The following is a 22,947-nucleotide window of genomic DNA, read 5'->3' as shown; positions in this document are numbered from 1 at the left end:
AAAGAATCCATCTTCTAGTGTGTTAACACCAAGTTTTTAAAATAACTCCTTTTATTAAATATTAATAAAATAAATTTTTATTAATAGAAATATTTTATATAGGTCAAAGCAAGCCCTCACTATACTTCAACAGATCCCATCTGCTAATAATTTTGTTTTTGCAATGTTAAATTCAACACAAAAGCTATTATGTATTTTCTCTCACCCATTCTCTCTTCCTCTCTCTCTCCTCTCTCTCTCTCTCTCTCTCTCTCACACACACACACACACACACACACACACACACACACACACACATTCTAACATAATTATTTAAGCTTTTATGTGGCAGTTATCATATTGTGACATAATATAAAAGTTTTTCCCTTATGTGGAGAAATATGTTCCCCAGCTTACTATATCTTATAATCTTTTTGGTCTATGCTCTGAAATTGTTTTGAAAGCCCAACATTTATCTTTATCATCTCAGCTTACCAATGTCCTAGTTCTTATTTCTAGACACATTGCTACCGTTTCATGAACAGCAAAAGACTGGCATTATTGTGATATTGTTATGTAAGTACTAAGGCATGAGAATTTGAGGGCTTACATACTAAAGAAAAAGAATAAACCTAATGAAACTTATCTAGGCCCAAGATAAGCCCAGATGTGCCAAGTTCTACATCATGGTGGAATATATACTACAAAAGTATCAGTGGTACTACAGGTATTTCAAGCTCATGTCATTATGACATTTCTTAAAACTTTATGAAAAGAATGAATGAAGTACTGCTGAAATGGAGAAATTTGGTTGTGTATCAAACTTTTTTCTATAACACAGTATAATGTGTTTGTTTCGTTTGGTTTTGTAATTAAGATTTGCCCTGAATGTTCTGTGAGGCTCAGTGATCCCAATCACAGTGACAGACTTTAAAGTTTTAAATGGTTTTCCAGAAAATGGTCTTTCCTTGCTAACATTTGTAACTACAATTTTCCACAACCAGACAAAAAGTCAATTAATGAAACTTATAGTACCTCAAATTAAACGAGTTTAATTCAGTATTCAAAAATTTCAAGTGCTCTTACATGTAAGTCATGTGATAGATTTCTCTCAAAGACTCTTGGCATCTTTCATTCATTTTAATTAAATCTGCTGATGTAAAGCTGTAAGAATTTTTCACTTTAGAAATCTGCTAGGAGATTAAAAAATAAATGTCAAGATACATATATACTCTTATGAAATAAAACATACAGGTTTAAAACAATATAAGTATAGGTACTTCAGTTAATCACTTTAATTTTTCAGGTAATAATCTCACAAAAAATCCCAAATAATGTTTGTGAAAGAGAAAAGGAAGATCACTTCTAAAGTTAAAGCAGAATTTTTTAACCTGGTCCATCTGACATGACTATTTTTACAGGCCTTAAAGTAGCCATGTAGAAATGTTAAAACACTACATCTTATTACCAAGTAATAATATGCATGGTAGATAGTAATCCTCACTCCCTCTCTGATCCCTCCCTGTCTTAGCCCTTGGCCCATATCCAAACCTCACTCAATCTCTAACCCCATTACTAACTCTCAGCCCATTCTTTACTTCATCCATCCCTCATTACTTGGTAATACAATAGGTATTTTAAAGACCCAAAAGTTGAATGGTTTGTTTTTGTCAAAAGGTACTCCCTGGGGGCAGAGAAAACAAAGTGGGTTAGACTTTCCCAAACTGGTATATTGTGGAGGAGTTAACATGTTTATAGAAAAAAATATCACCCTGGCCCAAAGGTTTGGCAATACGAGATTTTAAAAAATCAAGCAAATTTCTCTACTCTAGGACTTTTATTAAACCTTTAATAGGCAGATGTGCATTGAGAAGAGGTAGTACAGTACTTTCCAAACGTCTTTGATCAAAACTTCCTTTTGGACTTTCTTTCTTCATTTTCCTTTTTTTAGCCATATCAAGCTCCCAGAACTGTGGGAAACACTGTGTTTGGTATTTTTCTAAAAAATCTTCTCAATTGCTTTTCGATTAGTAAAGCTATTAGGTGGGTGAGTAGTAGTAAGAGAAGCAATACACAAAACATTCAGAAATTTGTCATGTAATACTCAAGAAGTGCCTGAAAATATGTAAATGCAATTCTGTAAAATCAGAAACAATAATTTCCTAACCAAAACTCTAGAATGAACCTTAATAAACTCTGAAGGAAGCTGATCATTGGGTAGGGCTGTACAGTCTGTAGTCATCTGAATGAAAAATCCTCGAGCAGAGCTAAAACTTGTCCTTAAAGGAAGACTATATTTTTCTGCAAGCTGCGATATCATTCCTAGTGACCAGAAACAAGAAAAACAAAGAAATTTAATGAGAAAAATTACTCTTCATGTTTAAAAAAATCATATAACTTTTTCTTGTTATTTTATATATAAGTAGGAAGGCCTTGTTACCTTTTTCTTTTTTTTTGAAGTATAGTTGTTTTACAACATTGCATTTGTTTCATGTGTGCAACATAGTGATCCAGTGGGATTTTTTTGCACATTATAGGTTATTACAAGATATTGAATATAATTCCATGTTATATAGTAAATCCTTATCACTTATCTATTTTATGTATACTAGTTTGTATCTGTTAATTCCATACTCTTAATTTGTCCCTCCCTCCCTCTCTCCTGTGGTAACCATGAGTTTGTGTTCTATGTGAATCTGTTCCCATTTTGTATATAGATTCATTTGTATTATTTTTATTTTTTTCAACTTTGAAGGCAGGAAAGATTTTTTTAATGACATTTAATACAAGAGACCCATTGTCTACTCCTGGATATCTCTGTGTCTCCTAAGAGAAGACACTTGTGAGTCCAATTAAAACTCAACTTAAGCCACTAACTTGTGGTCACAACTGTGTCATTCATCTGTGTTTGCCCCACCATGGTGTCGAGCCCACTGCTCTGTTCAGGGCTGGTTGGTGTTCTACCAATGTCTGCCAATTTAATAAATGACTGAATAAACGAAAAAGTGAATGAGAAAAACTTAGAGCCTTAGCCAGGTTCTCCTTCTGATCATTTAGATGGTGCTTACTTCCAAATTAACTGAGAAGGACCTGGTCCTAGAATAAAAATAAATAGCTTACTAAAAAGTAAAAAAGTTTAAAAAAGTTAAAAAAGTAAAAAACTAGTTTTTTTTTAAAAAAAGGCCAATAAAAACAAAACCAGAAAATCAAAGAAATTATAGAAGGTTCCACTTTCAGCTAGGATATTAAAAAGTCACAAAAAACCATCAGTGCCACTGTAACCATGAGAAAACAATAAATTTAGAAATCTTCTGTCATAAAAGATACTGAAAGAGATCCAGACACAAGTCTAAATGAATGGAATTCCAACGAGAGACAAGCCCTAGATGACTGGGCGTGAGTAAGTGGAAGGCAGCTGCTGTTGGTAAAGAAGCTCTGATGGGATGAGGAGGAATGAGCCACATTTCAACCAGCCAGGCCTGGCTGCTTGGCAGATTGGAAAACAGAGAGACAGCCAGCTCTCACTGTAGCCCATTCTCCCTCCCAATATTTTTTTAGGTTAATTTTTATTGTAGTACAGTTGCTTTACAATGTTGTGTAAGTTTCTACTGTACAGCAAAATGAATCAGCTATACATACACATATATCCCCTTTTTTGGATTTCCTTCCCATTTAGGTCACCACAGTGCATTAAGTAGAGTTCCCTGTGCTACACAGTATGTTCTCATTAATTATCTATTTTACATATAGTATCAATAGTGTATAGTGTCAATCCCAATCTACTGATCATCCCACCACCCCCACTCTCCCTCTTGGTATCCCTACGTTTGTTCTCTACATCAGTGTCTCCATTTCTGTTTTGCAAATAAAATCATCTATACCATTTTCTAGATTCTATGTATATGCATTAATATACAGTATTTGTTTCTCTTTCTGACTTACTCCACTCTAGGTCCAACCACATCTCTACAAATGACCCAATTTTGTTCTTTTTTATGGCTGAGTAATATTCTGTTGTATATATGGACCACACCTTCTTCACCCATTCCTCTGTTGATGGACGTTTCGGCTGCTTCCATGTCCTTGCTATTGTAAATAGTGCTGCAGTGAACATTGGGGTGCATGTGCCTTTTTGAATTATTGTTTTCTCTCGGTATATGCCCTATAGTGGGATTGCTGGGTCATACAGTAGCTCTATTTTTCATTTTTTAAGCAACAGCCATACTGTTTTCCATAGTGGCTGTATCAATTTACATTCCCACCAACAGTGCAAGAGGGTTCCCTTTTCTCCACACCCTCTCCAGCATTTATTTTTTATAGATTTTTTGGTGATGGCCATTCTGACCTGTGTGAGGTGATCTCATTGTAGTTTTTTTTTTTTTTTGCAGTACGCGGGCCTCTCACTGTTGTGGCCTCTCCCATTGCAGAGCACAGGCTCCGGACGCGCAGGCTCAGCGGCCATGGCTCATGGGCCCAGCCGCTCCGCAGCACGTGGGATCTTCCCAGACCAGGGCACGAACCCGTGTCCCCTGCATCGGCAGGTGGACTCTCAACCACTGCGCCACCAGGGAAGCCCCTCATTGTAGTTTTGATTCACAGTTCTCTAATAATTAGTGACGCTGAGCATCTTTTCATGTGTCTCTTGGCCACCTGTATGTTTTCCTGGAGAAATGTCTGTTTAGGTCTTCTGCCCATTTTTTGTTTGGGTTGTTCGTTTCTTTGATATTGAGTGGCATGAGCTGCTTGTATATTTTGGAGATTAAACCTTTGTCAATTGCTTCATTTGCAAATATTTTCTCACATTCTGAGGGTTGTCTTTTCATCTTGTTTTTTGTTTCCTTTGCTATGCAAAGGCTTTTAAGTTTCATTAGGTCCCATTTGGTTTTGTTTTTATTTTCATTACTCTAAGAGGTGAGTCAAAAAAGATCTTGCTGTGATTTATGTCAAAGAGTGTTCTGCCTATGTTTTCCTGTAAGAGTTTTATAGTGTCTGGCCTTACATTTAGGTCTTTAATCCATTTTGAGTTCAATGATTAATTCTTATCAATTCTTCCTTCAACCTCTGCATCTCTCTCTTCTCATATACACCCTAAATAATGCTTTGTTAACTTGTAATAGCTTAAAATAGTTCCTCTTTCCATTGCGCCACTCAAATTCATTCAACATATCTTCTTGATCAATTTCACTCCATAGAGCAAAAACATCTCAGTGCCTCTTCATTCTCCTTGGGAAACATCTCCAATCTGGCCTTTGAAAACTAAATTCTGATCCCCAGTCTACATTTCTGACCTTATCTCTTAGTAGCTCTGTAAGGAAATGCCCTATACCATCCTAACAAATTTCCTTAAGGTTTCCTCAGGCCATTGTGCTTCAGTATGTACCACTGCCAGAGGGCAGAATTCCTTTTTAGGCTATTCTACTAAAAATATTCCCATCCTCTATGCCTCCACACCCAGTCACACTCTGACCCCTCTGACCTACTATTTTTTTCTTCATATATCTTAAATCCATGTGAAATTATGTATTATATATGATTGATGTACTTTATATATCAATATGGATATATATATATCCATATATATATATACACACACATACATATGTGTGTATGTTTATTATCTGTCTCTACTACTATTATAGCTCCATGAGGACAGGGACTTTGTTCTGTTCACTATGTATTCCCAGTACCTAGGACAGTGTCTATATTAACTAGGAGATTAGTAAATTCACAAAATGAATTACTGTACTAGCTGAAATGCTACCTCTTCTAGACAAAAATGATATCTCTTCCTCCAATGAAACCCTTTAGCACTGATAGCCAGTATTTTTCATGCAATTTATACTCAACATTGTATGAAGGTAAACTACTCTCCTAGCCTTCATGTAACCCTATATTTAAATTTGAAGGAACTCTAAATTTAAGTTTGTAGAAAAGAAGGGACACATTATAACACTGTGAGATCTTCTTTTTTTTAAGGCTCCTTAAATGATAATATCTGTTAACATTATCTGTTATTTGTCTTGGTAACAAAAAATAAATTTAAAATATGCATCGTTAATATAATCAGCAAAAAAAGCACAACATGTCCTAAAAAATTTTGTTTAATTTCTAAAAAACAGAATAAATATGTTCAAGTAATTACATTACCTGCTATGTCATCTACAATCTCTGTATATGTTCTTCTGGCTATGTCAAGAAATTCATTTATGTTAGACCTCACTGCATAGCACTTCTGAGTCCTCATGTTCAGGCATCCTTTCATGTATCTTGCATCATCATTAATTACTGTTTTAATCTTGTCAAGTATGATTACAAACCTAAAAAAGAACATTATAGGCAATAAGTCAAACAGTTATGTTAATTGATAATTTGAACAACAGTTAACGATAGCAAATAACATATTTTCTTAAAATTATTGCTGAAAATTATTTTGCAAATAAATAAACAATATATATAAAATTACATAAATTAGGACTGTGACTACATCAATTGTAAACTATTTCATCAGTCATAACTACTCTCCTAAAATAACATGAGACCACCAAAAACAATCCTACAACTGATGATAAACAGATCTCCCAAATTACACATATCAACTGTGTCTGTGAATATAAAATATATCCTTGAAGCACTTTATAAAAATTCTGGCTTCATGCTCATTGACTCAATAAACATTTACTTATACCATGTAGCAATCACTGTGTTAGGTGCAGGGATTCAAAGAAGGATTAACATATGGTCCTTGCCCTCAGTTGGTGCAAGGGAGATTAAGCATATTATGAGACAGTATAACAGGAACCTTTCAATCATCAGTGTCTAAGTGCAGTGATCATGCAGACCAGAAGTCTGGTAACACCTATTTTCCTAACCTTTTATTTTACAGTATTCTGTTCTGTATTTATCTGTAATAATTCGGTTTTATTAACCTCATTTTGTGACCTCACATAAGGTGTGAATCTTGAATCAATAAAATAACAGCTTTTAAGTATCACAAGCCATTTTGTTCAAGAACCAAGGTGCCACTGCTAAAAGCAATACTAAAATTAAACTGTACTTAGATCTTATTCAGTATTCATATAGACTATTCTTTGGTTACATTAAGTCCTTCATGATTTAACACAAAAGAATAATGTATTTTTATATTTGCAAGTCTTTCCATGGAGAATAGTTAAAAAGAAAAAGAAATATTAAAATTTTGTATGATTTCAACTTTTAATGCTATTATAATTGTCCATTAACACAAACCCTCAATGTGCTGTTACCCTATTTATTGGTATTTATAAAATATAATATATAAATAAATTTTTAATGAACAGTTTAAAATTTCTGTTAACCAAAGCTCAATTAATTGTTCTATAGAATATAATTAGAGTTCTTAAAATCAGTTATGATCAGGAAGAAAGAAATAATCTGCTGTTTTATTAACAGTTGAATGACAAAGACCTCTTATCTTCCAAGGAACCATAGTAAGCTCTTAATAAAGGTGTGTTACAGTTCTTCAGAGTAATCTATTAAAGAATAAAGAAAAAGATAATTAAGGATAATAAATTATGACATTATTCAAACAAAGCATTTTAGACTTGTTTGGTACTTTACATTTTACCAAGTATTTTCTTGCTTCATCTTCTCATTTATATACTCATAACAGAAATTTTAGGTATGAAGGTGAAGACAGATTGTATCTGGACCATTTTTCAGATAAAGAGCACATGGCTAAACAGTGGCATCCACTGCTTTACTACTATGACTTTTATTTTTCTTGCTGCCCAACTAACATTAACATTAAACTACTTATTAATGTAGTTTAACTAGTTTAATTAACTACTTATTAATGCAGTTAAACAGTTATCATTGTACATTCAGAGTACTCTACATATAACTCCAAAATTTGGGTTAAATGTATTAATACATTAAACTAAGAAAGTGTTTTGTATATTTGTAAATAGAGCAACTTATCCATTCTTATACGGCAAAAGTAGGGATTTTATTTTGCTTAATTGAAACTATGAGTGATCACTATTTGAATAAACAGAAAAGAGAGAAAACATAGGTAACCTGACTTTTACCTCCTATTTTAGTTTTGTTATGAGGCAATGGCAATAACTTTTTTGCTTATTAATAGAAAAATAATACTTACATACCAATAAAAACTAGAAATGCATAAGAGCATAAAGAAAAACATTTAAATCACTCATTATTCTACCACCCTTCCAAAGATAAATACTCTTAAGTATTATGACATATTTCCTGTCCCTTTTTCAAATCAAAAAATTTATATCATTACATGCTCCTTTTCTCCCCCATCTATTTAAAAATAGATGACAAAATCACCATTCTGTAACCATTGGAGTTACTTCAGGTAAAAGTCATTAATAACTAACAAAATCAATGGGTGAAAGTTTGACAAGAAACAGTATATTTACACAGTCTCACGGTATCTCTCCACAGATTACTTATAAATTTATAGTGAAGTAATTAATCAGTTATTATCACCAAGAAGGGAAAGAAAAATGACATCATGTGCCTCCTGATGTAATACACTGAGAAAGATACAACATTGCTCATAGAGTATTATTGCCAAATATGGGTAAGCAGAATTTAATCATGAGGAAACGATCACGCAAACTGAGGAATATCTTATTAAACAACTGACCCGGCACCTGTGGCCGCTGGTTTCCCTGCACATTTGGCACCGCCAGGGCTCTCGTGATCCAAGCAGTCATACCACCTCTGCACCTAGTCCTCACAGGGGCAGACCAAGAGCTCCAAGGCAGCCTCAGGACCAGACTCCTGTGGGTGGACCACATGCAGAGGTGGGGATAAAACCAAAGCTGAATCCCAGGGATGGGGTGACTAAAGAAGAAGATCTAAAATCTTTCCATCAGCTGTACAAGCTGCAGATCAAACCCCCACAATCAGCTAGGAAGACCCTGTTTTTATGGAATATCTGAGTAGACAATGAGTGTTCCCACAAATGAAAACGGTCTAGCTCTGGCAGCTGTGGACTTTGGGGGCAAGCACACGCAGGAACTGGGCCAGATCAGAGACTGAGTGGTCCCCACAGGGCACATAGCAGGTCCAGAGACCAGCCCAGAGGCAGAGGAGGGCCTCTTGGGGAGGCGGAGGTGAGCTGCGGCTCACGGCATGTAAGGACACTAACAGCGGAGACTCCAGGGAAACATAATTATTACTATTAATTTTATTACATTTTGATTCATTCTGTTGTTGGCTCTAGCTTTTTTTTCTTTCTTTCATTTTGTTTGTTGTTGTTTTAGTTTTTTTTTTTAAATTCAGTCTTCTGGGATCTCCATGGTTTATAAAATATTTTTATTTTTTATACATTTCTATTTTTACTTTGCTTTTATGTTGTTCTGTGTTCTTTTCCCTTATTTTTTTCTTCCTCTTTTCTTTAATATATTTTTCTGTTTTTCTTTTATATTTCCATTTCTACTTTGCTTTTCTGTTGCCTGTTTTTTCCCTTTTTATTATTTTTAAATCGTTTTTATCAGTTTATTCTGTTTCCTTGCTTTATTCTTCATTGGCACACTGTTTCGTTTTTGTTTTTAGGTTATGTGTTTATGTTAGTTTTAATCCTAATTGTTTGATTTCATTTTTGAGTTCTTGTATTTTTCTGGTTGTTCTCTTGATTTTTGTTTTATTTGGCTCTGTTTTGTTTCTTGCACGTGTGTGTGTGTGTTTTCTTGTTTCTGTTTTTGTTTGTTTGATTTTGTTTTTACAATTTCTCCAGGGTTCTGTTTGACTTCTTTTCTTTAATACATTTTCTATTTGTTAAAATATATTTTTATTTCTACATTACTTTTCTGTTGTTCTGTCTTTTTTCCCTTTTCTCTTTTTCATTTTTTTTTACATCATTTTTGTCAGCTTGTTTTGTTTCTTTGCTTCATTCTTCCGTTAGAATTCTGCTTTGGTTTTATTTTTTGGTTTTGGGTTTTTGTCAGCTTTCCTCTTAATTGTTTGATTTCATTCTTTGGTTCTTCTGTTTGTCTGGTTGTTCTCTTGCTATTTGATTTATTTGGTTCTGTTTTTGTTTCTTTTCTGTGTGTGCGGCATGTTTCCTTGTTTCTGTTTCCATTTGTTTGATTCTACTTTTTACCATTTGTCTGGGGTTTTGTTAGTTTTTTTTTCTTTTTATCCCCTTTATTGCCAGGATGAGAGACTTGCAGTGTCCTGGTTCCTCGACCAGAAGATGGGCCTGAGGCTCTGGAGTAGCAGCACCGAGTCCAGAATGCTGGACCATGAGAGAATTCCCGGTCCCAGGGAAGATTAACTGCCAAGAGCTCTCACTGAGGCCTCTATCTGAATCCAAGACCCAGGTCCACCCAAGTGCCAGCAGCTCCCAGCACTGGACATGTCATACCAAACAACAAACAAGACAGGAACACAAACCTACCCATCAGCACACAGACTACATCAAGTCATACTAAGCTAACAGACAGCCCAAAACAAATCATCTGACGTGGCCCTGCTCATCAGAGGGAAAAGACTCAGCTCCACCCACTAGAATGCAAGCACCAGTCCCTCCCATCAGGAAGCCTACACAAGACACTGGACCAACACCACCACTGGGGGCAGAGAACAGAAATAAGAGGAACTGTGACCCTGTAGCCTAGGGAAAAGAGACCTTAAATACTGTATATTAGACAAAATAAGAAGACAGAGAAATATATTACAGACAAAGGAGCAAGATAAATATGCACAAGACCAAGTAAATGAAGGGGAAATAGGCAAACTAACTGAAAAAGAATTCAGAGTAATGATAGTAAACATGATCCAAAATCTTGAAAATAGAAGACAGAAAATACAAGAAATGTTTAACAAGGACCTAGAAGAACTAAAGAGCAAACAAACATTAATGAACAACACAAAAACTGAAATAAAATACACTCTAGAAGGAATCAATAACAGAATAACTGAGGGAGAAGAACGGACTAGAGAGCTGGAAGATAAAATGGTGGAAATAAATGTCACAGAGCAGAGTAAAGAAAAAAGAATGAAGAGAATGGAGGACAGTCTCCAAGACCTCTGGGACAACATTAAGCACACCAACATTCAAATTATAGGCGTCCCAGAAGAAGAAGAAAAAAGAAATGGGGCTGAAAATATTTGAAGAGATTATAGTTGAAAAATTCCCCAACATGGGACAGGAAATAGCCACCCAAGTACAGGAAGCACAGAGAGTCCCATACAGGATAAACCCAAGGAGAAACATGCCGAGACACATATTAATCGAGCTAACAAAAATTAAACACAAAGAAAAAATATTAAAAGCAACAAGGGAAAAGCAACAAAAAACATACAAGGGAATCCTCATAAGATTAACAGCTGATATTTCAGCAGAAACTCTACAGACCAGAAGGCAGTGGGAAGATATATTTAAAGTGGTGAAAGGAAAAAACCTACAACCAAGATTACTCTACCCAGCAAGGATCACATTCAGAATCGATGGAGAAATCAAAAGCTTTACAGACAAGCAAGTTAAGAGAATTCAGCAACACCAAACCAGCTTTACAACAAATGCTAAAGGAACTTCTCTAGGCAAGAAACACAAGAGGAGGAAATGACTTACAAAAACAAACCCAGAACAATTAAGATAATGGTACTAGGAACAAACATTTCAATAATTACCTTAAATGTAAATGGATTAAATGCCTCAACCAAAGGACCCAGACTTGCTGAAAGGATACAAAAACGAGACCCATATATATGCTGTCTACAAGAGACACACTTCAGAACAAGGGACACATACAAACTGAAAGTAAAGGGATGGAAAAAAGATATTCCATGAAAATGGAAATCAAAAGATAGCTGGAGTAGCAATACTCATATCAGACAAAATAAACTTTAAAATAAAGACTATTACAAGAGACAAGGAAGGACACTACATAATGATCAAGGGACCAATCCAAGAAGAAGATTTAACAATTGCAAATATCTAAGAACCCAAAATAGGAGCACCTTGATACATAAAGCAAATGCTAACAGCCATAAAAGGGGAAATCAACAGTAACACAATCATAGTAGGTGACTTTAACATCCCACTTTCACCAATGGACAGATCATCCAAACAGAAAATAAATAAGGAAAAAAAAGCTTTAAATGATACATTAAACAAGATGGACCTAACTGATATTTATAGGACATTCCATCCAAACACAATAGAATACACTTTCTTCTCAAGTGCTCATGGAACATTCTCCAGGATAAACCGTATCTTGGGTCACAAATCAAGCCTTGGTAAATTTAAGAAAATTGAAATCGTATCAAGTATCTTTTCCAACCACAACGCTATGAGACTAGATATCAATTACAGGGAAAAAATCTGTAAAAACTACAAAGACATGGAGGCTAAGCAATATGTTACTAAACGACCAAGAGATCACTGAAGAAATCAAAATCAAAAAATACCTGGAAACAAATGACAATGAAAACATGACGACCCAAAACCAATGGGATGCAGCAAAAGCTGTTCTAAGAGGGAAGTTTATAGCAATACAATCCTACCTCAAGAAACAAGAAAAATCTCAAACAAACAACCTAACCTTACACCTAAAGCAATTAGAGAAAGAAGAACCAAAAAAACTCAAAGTTAGCAGAAGGAAAGAAATCATAAAGATCAGAATAGAAATAAATGAAAAAGAAATAAAGGAAACAATAGCAAAGACCAATAAAAATAAAAGCCGGTTCTGGGAGAAGATAACCAAAATTGATAAACCATTAGCCAGACTCATCAGGAAAAAAAGGGAGAAGACTCAAATCAACAGAATTAGAAATGAAAAAGGAGAAGTAACAACTGAAACTGCAGAAATACAAAGGATCATGAGAGACTACTACAAGAAACTATATGTCAATAAATGGGACAACCTGGAAGAAATGGACAAATTCTTAGAAATGCACAAACTTTCAAGACTGAACCAGGAAGAAATAGAAAACATGAACAAGCCAATCACAAGCACTGAAATTGAAATTGTGATTAAAAATCTTCCAACAAACAAAAGTCCAGGACCAGATGGCTTCACAGGCAAATTCTATCAAACATTTAGAGAAGAGCTAACACGTATCCCTCTCAAACTCTTCCAAAATATAGCAGAGGGAGGAACACTCCCAAACTCATTCTATGAGGCCACCATCACCCTGATACCAAAACCAGAAAAAGATGTCACAAAAAGAGAAAACTACAGGCCAATATCACTGAGGAATATAGATGCAAAAATCCTCAACAAAATGCTAGCAAACAGAATCCAACAGCACATTAAAAGGATCATACACCATGATCAAGTGGGGTTTATCCCTGGAATGCAAGGATTCTTCAATATATGCAAATCAATCAATGTGATATACCATATTAAGAAACTGAAGTATAAAAACCATATGATAATCTCAATAGATGCAAGAAAAGCTTTTGACAACATTCAGCACCCATTTACGATAAAAACTCTCCAGAAAGTGGGCATAGAGGGAACCTACCTCAACATGATAAAAGCCATATATGACAAACCTACAGCCAACATCATTCTCAATGGTGAAAAACTGAAAGCATTTCCTCTAAGATCAGGAACAAGACAAGGTTGCCCACTCTCACCACTATTATTCAACATAGTTTTGGAAGTTTTAGCCACAACAATCAGAGAAGAAAAAAAAATGAAATGAATCCAAGTAGGATAAGAAGAAGTAAAACTGTCACTGTTTACAGATGACATGATACTATACATAGAAAATCCTAAAGATGCCACCAGAAAACTACTATAGCTAATCAATGAATTTGGTAAAGTAGCAGGATACAAAATTAATGCACAGAAACCTCTTGCATTCCTATACACTAACAACAAAAAATCAGAAAGAGAAATCAAGGAAACACTCCCATTTACCATTGCAACAAAAAGAATAAAATACCTAGGAATAAACTTACCTAAGGAGGCCAAAGACTTGTATGTAGAAAACTATATGACACTGATGAATGAAATCAAAGATGATACAAACAGATGGAAAGATATACCATGTTCTTGGATTGGAAGAATCAATATTGTGAAAGTGACTATACTACCCAAAGCATCTACAGATTCAGTGCAATCCCTGTCAAATTACCAATGGCATTTTTCACAGAACTAGAACAAAAAATTTGACAATTTGTATGGAAACACAAAAGACCTTGAATAGCCAAAGCAATACTGAGGAAGAAAAACGGAACTGTAGGAATCAGTCTCCTTGACTTCAGATATACTGCAAAGCTATAGTAATCAAGACAGTATGGTACTGGCACGAAACAGAAATATAGATCAATGGAACAGGACCAAAAGCCCTGAGGTAAACCCACAGACATACAGTCACCTTATCTTTGGCAAAGGAGGCAAGAAACTACAATGTAGAAAAGATAGGCTCTTCAATAAGTGGTGCTAGGAAAAGTGGACAGCTACATGTAAAAGAATGAAATTAGAACACTCCCTAACACCATACACAAAAAAAAACTCAAAATGGATTAAAGACCGAAATGTAAGGCCAGACACTATAAAACTCTTAGAGGAAAACATAGGCAGAACACTCTATGACATAAATCACAGCAAGATCTTTCTTGACCCACCTCCTGGAGTAATGGAAATAAAATCAAAAGTAAACAAATGGGACCTAATTAAACTTCAAGCTTTGCACAGCAAAGGAAACCATAACAAGATGAAAAGATAACCCTCAGAATGGGAGAAAATATTTGCAGATGAAGCAAGTGACAAAGGATTAATCTCCAAAATATACAAGCAGCTCTGTAGCTCAATGTCAGAAAAAGAAAGAACCCAATCCAAAAATGAGCAGAAGACTAAATAGACATTTCTCCAAAGAAGACATACAGATTGCCAAGAAACACATGAAAAGATGCTCAACATCACTAATCACTAGAGAAGTGCAAACAACCACAATGAGGTATCTCTTCACACTGGTCACAATGGTCATCATCAAAAAATGTACAAACAATAAATGCTAGAGAGGGTGTGGAGAAAAAGGTTTCCTCCTACACTGTTGGTGGGAATGTAAATTGATACAGCCACTATGGAGGACAATATGGAGGTCCCTTAGAAAGCTAAAAATAGAATTACCATATGACCCAGAAATCCCACTACTGGGCATATACCCTGAGAAAACCATAATTCAAAAAGATACACGTACCACAATGTTCACTGCAGCATTGTTTACAATTGCCAGGACATGGAAGCAAGCTAAATGTCCATCAACACATGAATGGATAAAGATGATGTGGCACATATACACAATGGAATATTACTCAGCCATAAAAAGGAGCAAAACTGAGTTATGTGTACTGAGGTGGATGGACCTAGAGTGTCATACAGAGTGAAGCAAGTTAGTAAGAAAACAAGAAATATCGTATGCTAACACACATATATGGGATCTAAATAAATGGTACTGATGAAACTAGAGGCAGGGCAGGAATAAAGGTGCAAATGTAGAGAATGGACTTGAGGACAGAGAGGGGGAAGGGGAAGCTGAGACGAAGAGAGGGAGTATCACTGACATATATACACTACCAAATGTATATAATGGATGGCTAGTGGGAAGCTGCTGCATAGCACAGGGAGATCAGCTCGATGCTTTGTGACCATCTAGAGGGGTGAGATAGGGAGAGTGGGAGGGAGGCACAAGAGGGAGGGGGTATGGGGATATATGCACACTTATAGCTGACTCACTTTGTTGCACAACAGAAGCTAACACAACACTGGAAAGCAATTATATTCCAATAAAGATATTTAAAAAAAAAACTGACCCTTACTCTTCAAGATGTCAATATCACAAAAGGCAAAGAAAGGCTGAGAAACTTTTCACTTTAAAAAAGTGTAAAGGGGCTTCCCTGGTGGCACAGTGGTTGACAGTCCGCCTGCCGATGCAGGGGACATGGGTTCGTGCCCCAGTCCGGGAAGATCCCACATGCCACGGAGCGGCTGGGCCCGTGAGTCATGGTCACTGAGCCTGCGCGTCCGGAGCCTGTGCTCCGCAACGGGAGAGGCCACAACAGTGAGAGGCCCACATACCGCAAAAAAAAAAAAAAGTGTAAAGAAACTTGACATTAAATACAATGCATGGTCCTTGACTGGATCATGTACCAGGAAAAACAAAAATACCATAAGGAACAGTATTAGGACAACTGAAAAAATGTGAATATAGGCTATATATAATATGCAGTTGATCCTTGAACAACATGGGTTTGAACTGTGAGGGTCCAGTTATGGGTGGATTTTTTTCAATAGTACAATAAATACCACAATACTACGTGATCTGCAGTTAGTTGAATCTGCAGATATGGAACTGCAGATACAGAGGAACTGTGGATGTGGAGGAACTGAATATTCAAAGGGCCAACAATAAGTTATATGCAGAATTTCCACTACACGCAGGGTTGGTGTTCCTGACCCCCATGTTGTTCAAGGGTCAACTTAATAGTATTTTACCGATGTTAAATATCCTGAATTTTTAAATCATATTGTGGTTATGCAAAAGAACATTTTTTTTCTTAGGAGATATGCACTTTAGTATTTAGGTACTGCAACTTATTCTCAAATGGTTCAGTAAGGTAATAATAAGGACAATAATATGTGTGTGTGCTGTGTGTGGAAAGAGAGAGAATATGAGAATTCATTATACTATTCTTGCAACTTACTGTTTGAAATTTTTTCAAAACAAAAAGTTTAAAAACCTGATGCTAGACATGTTTTAAACAACATATACACATAAAAATTACCTTTAAAGGATCCACGAGTTCCAAGGTATGTTTTAGGTATATTAAATTTGTTATCTTTGATTCAGCTGCAGTAATCTATTAAGATAAAAATCCAAATGTGGACACCATAAATATTTAACACATTAATGGGTTTTCCTCTTGAACATTCTACACTTACATTTCCCATACATTTTTATTTATCAACCTCGGCAGGATAACAGCCTAGACAATGATTACAAATTACTGACCCATCATGATAAGCCTACTGCACTAGTCTCCTGTGAGTCTGACAGTGAGAAGAGTTCACCTCACTGTACCCAACTTTCATTTCTATATAAAACGCTTTGTGTCCAGCTTAACCCACAGTAGCAACAGGAGATACAATTCAATACTGACCAGCACTAAGAGACTAAGATTAATTTTAAAAGGCAGAAAAGACACTGATAAATGGATGATACTTGAAAAACTGAATCCAAACCTCCCAGATAGTTATAGAACATAAATTTCCCTCATCGGTTCCTGTTTATGCAAGTAAAACAATTTTCATAATTCCAGTGGTCCAAACTAATTATAGTTTTTCAAAATAAAGCAACATCAACATTCTAAATTTTATAAATAAATTTTTTGAAAATCAAATCATACCATCTCCAAAGCCAAACACTGGTACTAAACCTGGGGAAATGAGGAATGTTTGTGAATGGACTAATTTACCAATACTGACAAGGAGGTTTAGGATATTACAATTATGATGTAATATGCTTGATATAGAGCTGTTTTGTTATTTTTATTGAAATATAGTTGATTTATAATGTTGTACTAGTTTCAAGTATACAGCAAAGTGATTCAGTTTTACATATATATAAATATATCAAGAATATATAAAGATTAAATAATATGTAATACATATTCTTTTTTTACATTCTCTTCCATTATAGGTTATTACAAGATATTGAGTATAGTTCCGTGTGCTATTATAAGTAGGCCCTTGCTGGTTTTCTATTTTATATATATTAATGTGTATATTTTAATCCCAAACTCCTAATTTATCCCTCTCCCTCTCCCACTTAGTAACCACAAGTTTGTTTTCTATGTTTGTGAGTCCATTTCTGTTTTGTAAATAAGTTCATTGTGTCATTCTTTGGATTCCACATAAGCGATATCATATGGTATTTCTCTTTCTCTGTCTTGCTTACTTCACTTATCTTGATAATCTCTAGGTCCAACCATGTCGCAAATGGCGTAATTTCATTCTTTTTTATGGCTAATATTCCATTGCGTGTGTGTGTGTGTGTGTGTGCTTGTGTGTGTATGCGTGTGTATACATGACATCTTCTTTATCCATTCATCTGTCAATGGACACTTAGGTTGCTTCCATGTCTTGGCTACTGTTTTTTTTTTCTTTAAAATATTTATTTATTTATTTTTGGCTGCATTGGGTCTTCACTGCTGCACGTGGGCTCTCTCTAGCTGCAGCGAGTAGGGGTAACTCTGTTGCGGTGCATGGGCTTCTCATTGCAGTGGTTTATCTTGTTGCAGAGCACGGGCTCTAGGTGCGCGGGCTTCAGTAGTGGTGGCTTGCAGGCTCTAGAGCACAGGCTCAGTAGTTGTGGCGCACAGGCTTAGTTGCTCTGCGGCATGTGGGATCTTCCCGGACCAGGGCTCGAACCCATGTCCTCTGCACTGGCAGGTGGATTCTTAACCACTGTGCCACCAGGGAAGTCCCTTGGTGCATGTATCTTTTTTGAATTGTTTTTCTCCAGATATATGCCTAGTAGTGGGATTGCAGGATCATATGGTAGCTCTATTTTTAGTTTTTTAAGGAACCACCATACTGTTCTCCATAGCGGCTGTACCAATTCACATTCCCACCAACTGTGTAGGAGGGTTCCCTTTCCTCCACACCCTCTCCAGCATTTATTATTTGTAGACTTTCAATCATGGCCATTCTGACTGGTGTGAGGTGATACCTCATTGAAGTTTTGATTTCCATTTCTCTAATTAGCAATGTAATTAGCAATGTTCACGTGCTTTTTGGCCATCTGTATGTCTTCTTTGAGAAAATGTCTTTTTAGATCTTCTGCCCATTTTTAAAAAATATATTTATTTATTTATTTAGTCTGTGTTGGGTGTTAGTTGCGGCATGCAGGATATTTCATTGCAGCATGCAGGTTCTTCATTGCAGTGCACAGGCTTCTCTCTAGTTGTGGCGTGCGGGCTCCAGAGCATGTGGGCTCTGTAGTTGTGGTGCATGGGCTCCAGAGAGCATGGGCTCTGTAGTTGCGGCACACGGGCTCTCTAGGTGTGGCGTGCAAGCCTAGTTGCCCTGCAGCGTGTGCGATCTTAGTTCCCTGACCAGGGATCAAACTGGCATCCCCTGCATTGCAAGGTGGATTCTTAACCACTGGACCACCAGGGAAGTCCCATTCTGCCCATTTTTTGATTGAACTGTTTGTTTTTTGATATTGAGCTGTATAAGCTGTTTGTATATTTTGGAGATTAATCCCTTGTCAGTCGCATCATTTGCAAATATTTTTCTTCCATTCTGTAAGTTGTCTTTTTTTTTTTTATGGTTCCCTTTACTGCACAAAAACTTTTAAATTTAATTAGGTCCCATTTATTTATTTTTGGTTTTACTTCCATTACTCTAGGAGATGGATCCACAAAGATACTGCTGTGATTTATGTCAAAGTGTGTTCTGCCTATGTTTTCCTCTAAGAGTTTTATAGTACCTGGTCTTACATTTAGGTCTTTAATCCATTTTGAGTTTATTTTTCTATATGGTGTTAGAGAATATTCTAATTTCATTCTTTTACATGTAGGTGTCCAGTTTTCCCAGCACCACTTATTATTAAAAGACAGAAGAAACTGTCTTTTGTACATTACATATTCCTGACTCCTCTGTCATAGATTAATTGACCATAAGTGCATGGGTTTATCTCTGGGCTTTCTATCCTGTTCCATTGATCTATATATCTCTATTTTTGTACCAGTACCACACTGTTTTGATTACTGTAGCTTTGTAGTATAGTCTGAAGTCACGGAACCTGATTTCTCCAGCTCCACTTTTCTTTCTCAAAGATTGCTTTGGCTATTCAGGGTCTTTTGTGTTTCCATACAAAATTTTAAAAATTTTGTTCTAGTTCTGTGAAAAATGCCATTGGTAATATGATAAGGATTGCACTGAATTTGTAGATTGCCTTGGGTAGTATAGCTATTTTGACAATATTGATTTTTCCAATCCAAGAACATGGATATCTTTCCATCTGTTTGTGTCATCTTCAGTTTCTTTCATCAGTGTCTCATAGTTTTTGGAGTACAGGTCTGTTGCCTCCTTAGAAAGGTTTATTCCTGGTATTTTATCCTTTTTGATGTGATGGTAAATGGGACTGTTTCCTTAATTTCTCTTTCTGAACTTTCATTGTTAGTGTATAGAAATGCAACAGATTTCTGTGTATTACTTTTGTATACTACAACTTTAACAAATTCATTGATGAGCTCTAGTATCTTCAGGATTTTCTATGTCTGCTATCATGTCATCTGCAAACAGTGACAGTTTTACTTCTTCTTTTCTAATTTGGATTCATTTCTTTTTCTTCTCTGATTGCCATGGCTAGGACTTCCAAAATGATGTTGAATAGAAGTGGTGAGAGTTGACATCCTTGTCTTGTTCCTGATCTTAGAGGAAATGCTTTCAGCTTTTCAACAGCTGTGGATTTGTCATATATGGCCTTTATAATATGTTGAGGTAGATTCTCTCTATGCCCATTTTCTGGAGAATTTCTATCATAAATGGATGTTGAATTTTATCAAAAGCTTTTTCTGCATCTATTGAGATGATCACATGGTTTTTATTCTTCATTTTGTTAATGTGGTAGCTCATACTGAATGATTTGTGGATACTGAAAAATCCCTGCATCCCTGGGATAAATCCCACTTGAATATGGTGTATGATCCTTTTAATGTATTGTTGGATTCAGTGTGCTAGAATTTTGTTGAGGATTTTTGCATCTATGTTCATAAGTGATATTGGCCTGTAATTTTCTTTCTTTATGGTATTGTTGTCTGGTTTTGATATCAGGGTGATGGTGGCTTTATAGAATGAGTTTGGAAGTGTTCCTTCCTCTGAAATTTTTTGGAATAGTTTCAGAAGGACAGCTGTTAACTCTTCTCTAAATGTTTGATAGAATTCCCCTGTGAAGCCATCTGGTCCTGGACTTTTGTTTGAGCAGAGTTCTTTTTTTTCTTTTTTTGCAGTACACGGGCCTCTCACCGTTGCGGCCGCTCCCGTTGCAGAGCACAGGCTCCGGACGCGCAGGCTCAGCGGCCATGGCTCACGGGCCCAGCCGCTCCGCGGCATGTGGGATCCTCCCAGACCGGGGCACGAACCCGTGTCCTCTGCATCAGCAGGCAGACTCTCAACCACTGTGCCACCAGGGAAGCCCTTGAGCAGAGTTTTTTAATCTGATTCAATTTCAGTACTTTCTGGGTTTTTCTGGGTTTTTTTTGTTTTTTGCGGTATGCGGGCCTCCCACCACTGCGGCCTCTCCCGCTGCGGAGCACAGGCTCTGGACGCACAGGCCCAGTGGCCATGGCCCACGGGCCCAGCCGCTCTGCGGCGTGTGGGATCTTCCCAGACCGGGGCACGAACCCGTGTCCCCTGCATCGGCAGGCAGACCCTCAACCACTGCACCACCAGGGAAGCCCAATTTCAGTACTTGTAACTGGTCTGTTAATGTTTTCTACTTCTTGCTGGTACAGTCTTGGAAGATTGTATCTTTCTAAGAATTTGTCCATTTCTTATCTTTCTAAGAATTTGTCCATTTCTTCTAGGTTGTCCATTTTATTGGCATATAGTTGCTTGTAGTAGTCTCTTATGGCCCTTTGTATTTCTGTGGTGTCGGTTGTAACTTCTTTTTCATTTCTAATTTTATTGATTTGAGCCCTCTCCCTTTTTTTCTTGATGAGTCTGGCTAAAGATTTATCAATTTTGTTTATCTTTTCAAAGAACCAGCTTTTAGTCTGGTTGATCTTTTCTACTGTTTTTTTAGTCTCTATTTCATTTATTTCTGCTCTTCCATTAACTTTGGGTTTTGTTTGTTCTTCTTTCTCTAGTTGCTCTAGGTGTAATGTTAGGTTATTTATTTGAGATTTTTCTTGTTTCCTGAGGTAAGCTTGTATTGCTATGAGCGATTTCTCTTTGAAGCCTCCTAACCTATATCCCCATTGCACAATACCTGGACTTTTCCAAGACTATATGGATCAATTTAGAAGAAATACTCAAATGAACGTTATTAGCCCCAAAACAAGTTATCTCATGCTCTCTTATAAAGAATTTCTGAAACTAACTGGAATATTAAAAGTAAATAAAATTCACTGAACATAAGACAATTATCATCACTATTACTAAAGGAGAACATCTTCCAAAAATAGCCAAGATACTCTTGAAGAAGAACAGCATGGAACGACTAACTCTAATGAATATCAACTTATAATAGCGTAATTAAGAAACTGTGGTATCAGCACAAGAGCAGACAGACAGACCAATGGTATAGAATAGAGTCTAGAAAGAAGATCATATATGGGCACTTGATTTATGACAAAGGTTGACTGTGGAGCAGTAGGCAAAGGAAAGTCTTCTCCATAAATGGTACCAATATGATTATGAATCTGTACAAGAAAAAATTAAATATGTCCCCTTCTTCACACCACATACAAATATCAATTCCAGGTGGACTGTAAATCTAAACATAAAACAATAAAGCATCTGGAATATAACAAAGAGGAATATCTTCATTACCTTGGATATTCTAACCAAACCTTTATAAGTTTCATAATTGATGATTTAGCACACATTAATCACAGGTTCAAACTAATGGCTAAGTTGTTTACATCTCCCCCATGGTCTGGTTTTTGTGGGCACACAAAAATCACATTACAAATACTCCAACCACAAATCCCACCATCTGTGTTTTGCTTCTTACTAAATAAGGGACGTTTTCACCTAACAAGTTCCTACTACTGCAGTAATTTGGGGTTTTGCAATATTTCCCCCCCAGTCCTCCACCTCCTGAGTAATCCTGGTACCTCCCCATGTAATTCTGCATGACGTACTTCTTTCTCTCAGGAACTGTAAGTAATAAGAATATCCTTTGGACTTCCCTGGTGGTGCAGTGGTTAAGAACCCACCTGCCAACACAGAGGACATGGGTTCGAGCCCTGGTCCAGGAAGATCC

General features: G+C 36.3%; 1 protein-coding gene across 3 annotated transcripts in view; it reads right to left on the bottom strand.

Annotated features, from left to right (window-relative positions):
- MSH4 (mutS homolog 4) overlaps positions 1-22,947 on the bottom strand; it is a 98,229-nt gene that overhangs the window by 37,570 nt on the left and 37,712 nt on the right. For 2 of the 3 annotated variants that reach the window (XM_067726597.1, XM_067726596.1), the window contains 5 exons: positions 16,736-16,810; positions 7,423-7,487; positions 6,127-6,296; positions 2,165-2,301; positions 1,066-1,169 (listed from right to left, as the gene is read on the bottom strand). In XM_067726597.1, the coding sequence (XP_067582698.1) occupies positions 1,066-1,169; positions 2,165-2,301; positions 6,127-6,296; positions 7,423-7,487; positions 16,736-16,810 (551 nt within the window). The remainder of the gene's footprint in view (positions 1-1,065; positions 1,170-2,164; positions 2,302-6,126; positions 6,297-7,422; positions 7,488-16,735; positions 16,811-22,947) is intronic. The other variant, XM_067726595.1, reaches the window with a different exon arrangement.

This window comes from Pseudorca crassidens, chromosome 2 (genome assembly GCF_039906515.1).
Source record: "Pseudorca crassidens isolate mPseCra1 chromosome 2, mPseCra1.hap1, whole genome shotgun sequence".
NCBI lineage: Eukaryota > Metazoa > Chordata > Mammalia > Artiodactyla > Delphinidae > Pseudorca > Pseudorca crassidens.
This window is presented reverse-complemented; position numbering and strand designations above follow the sequence as displayed.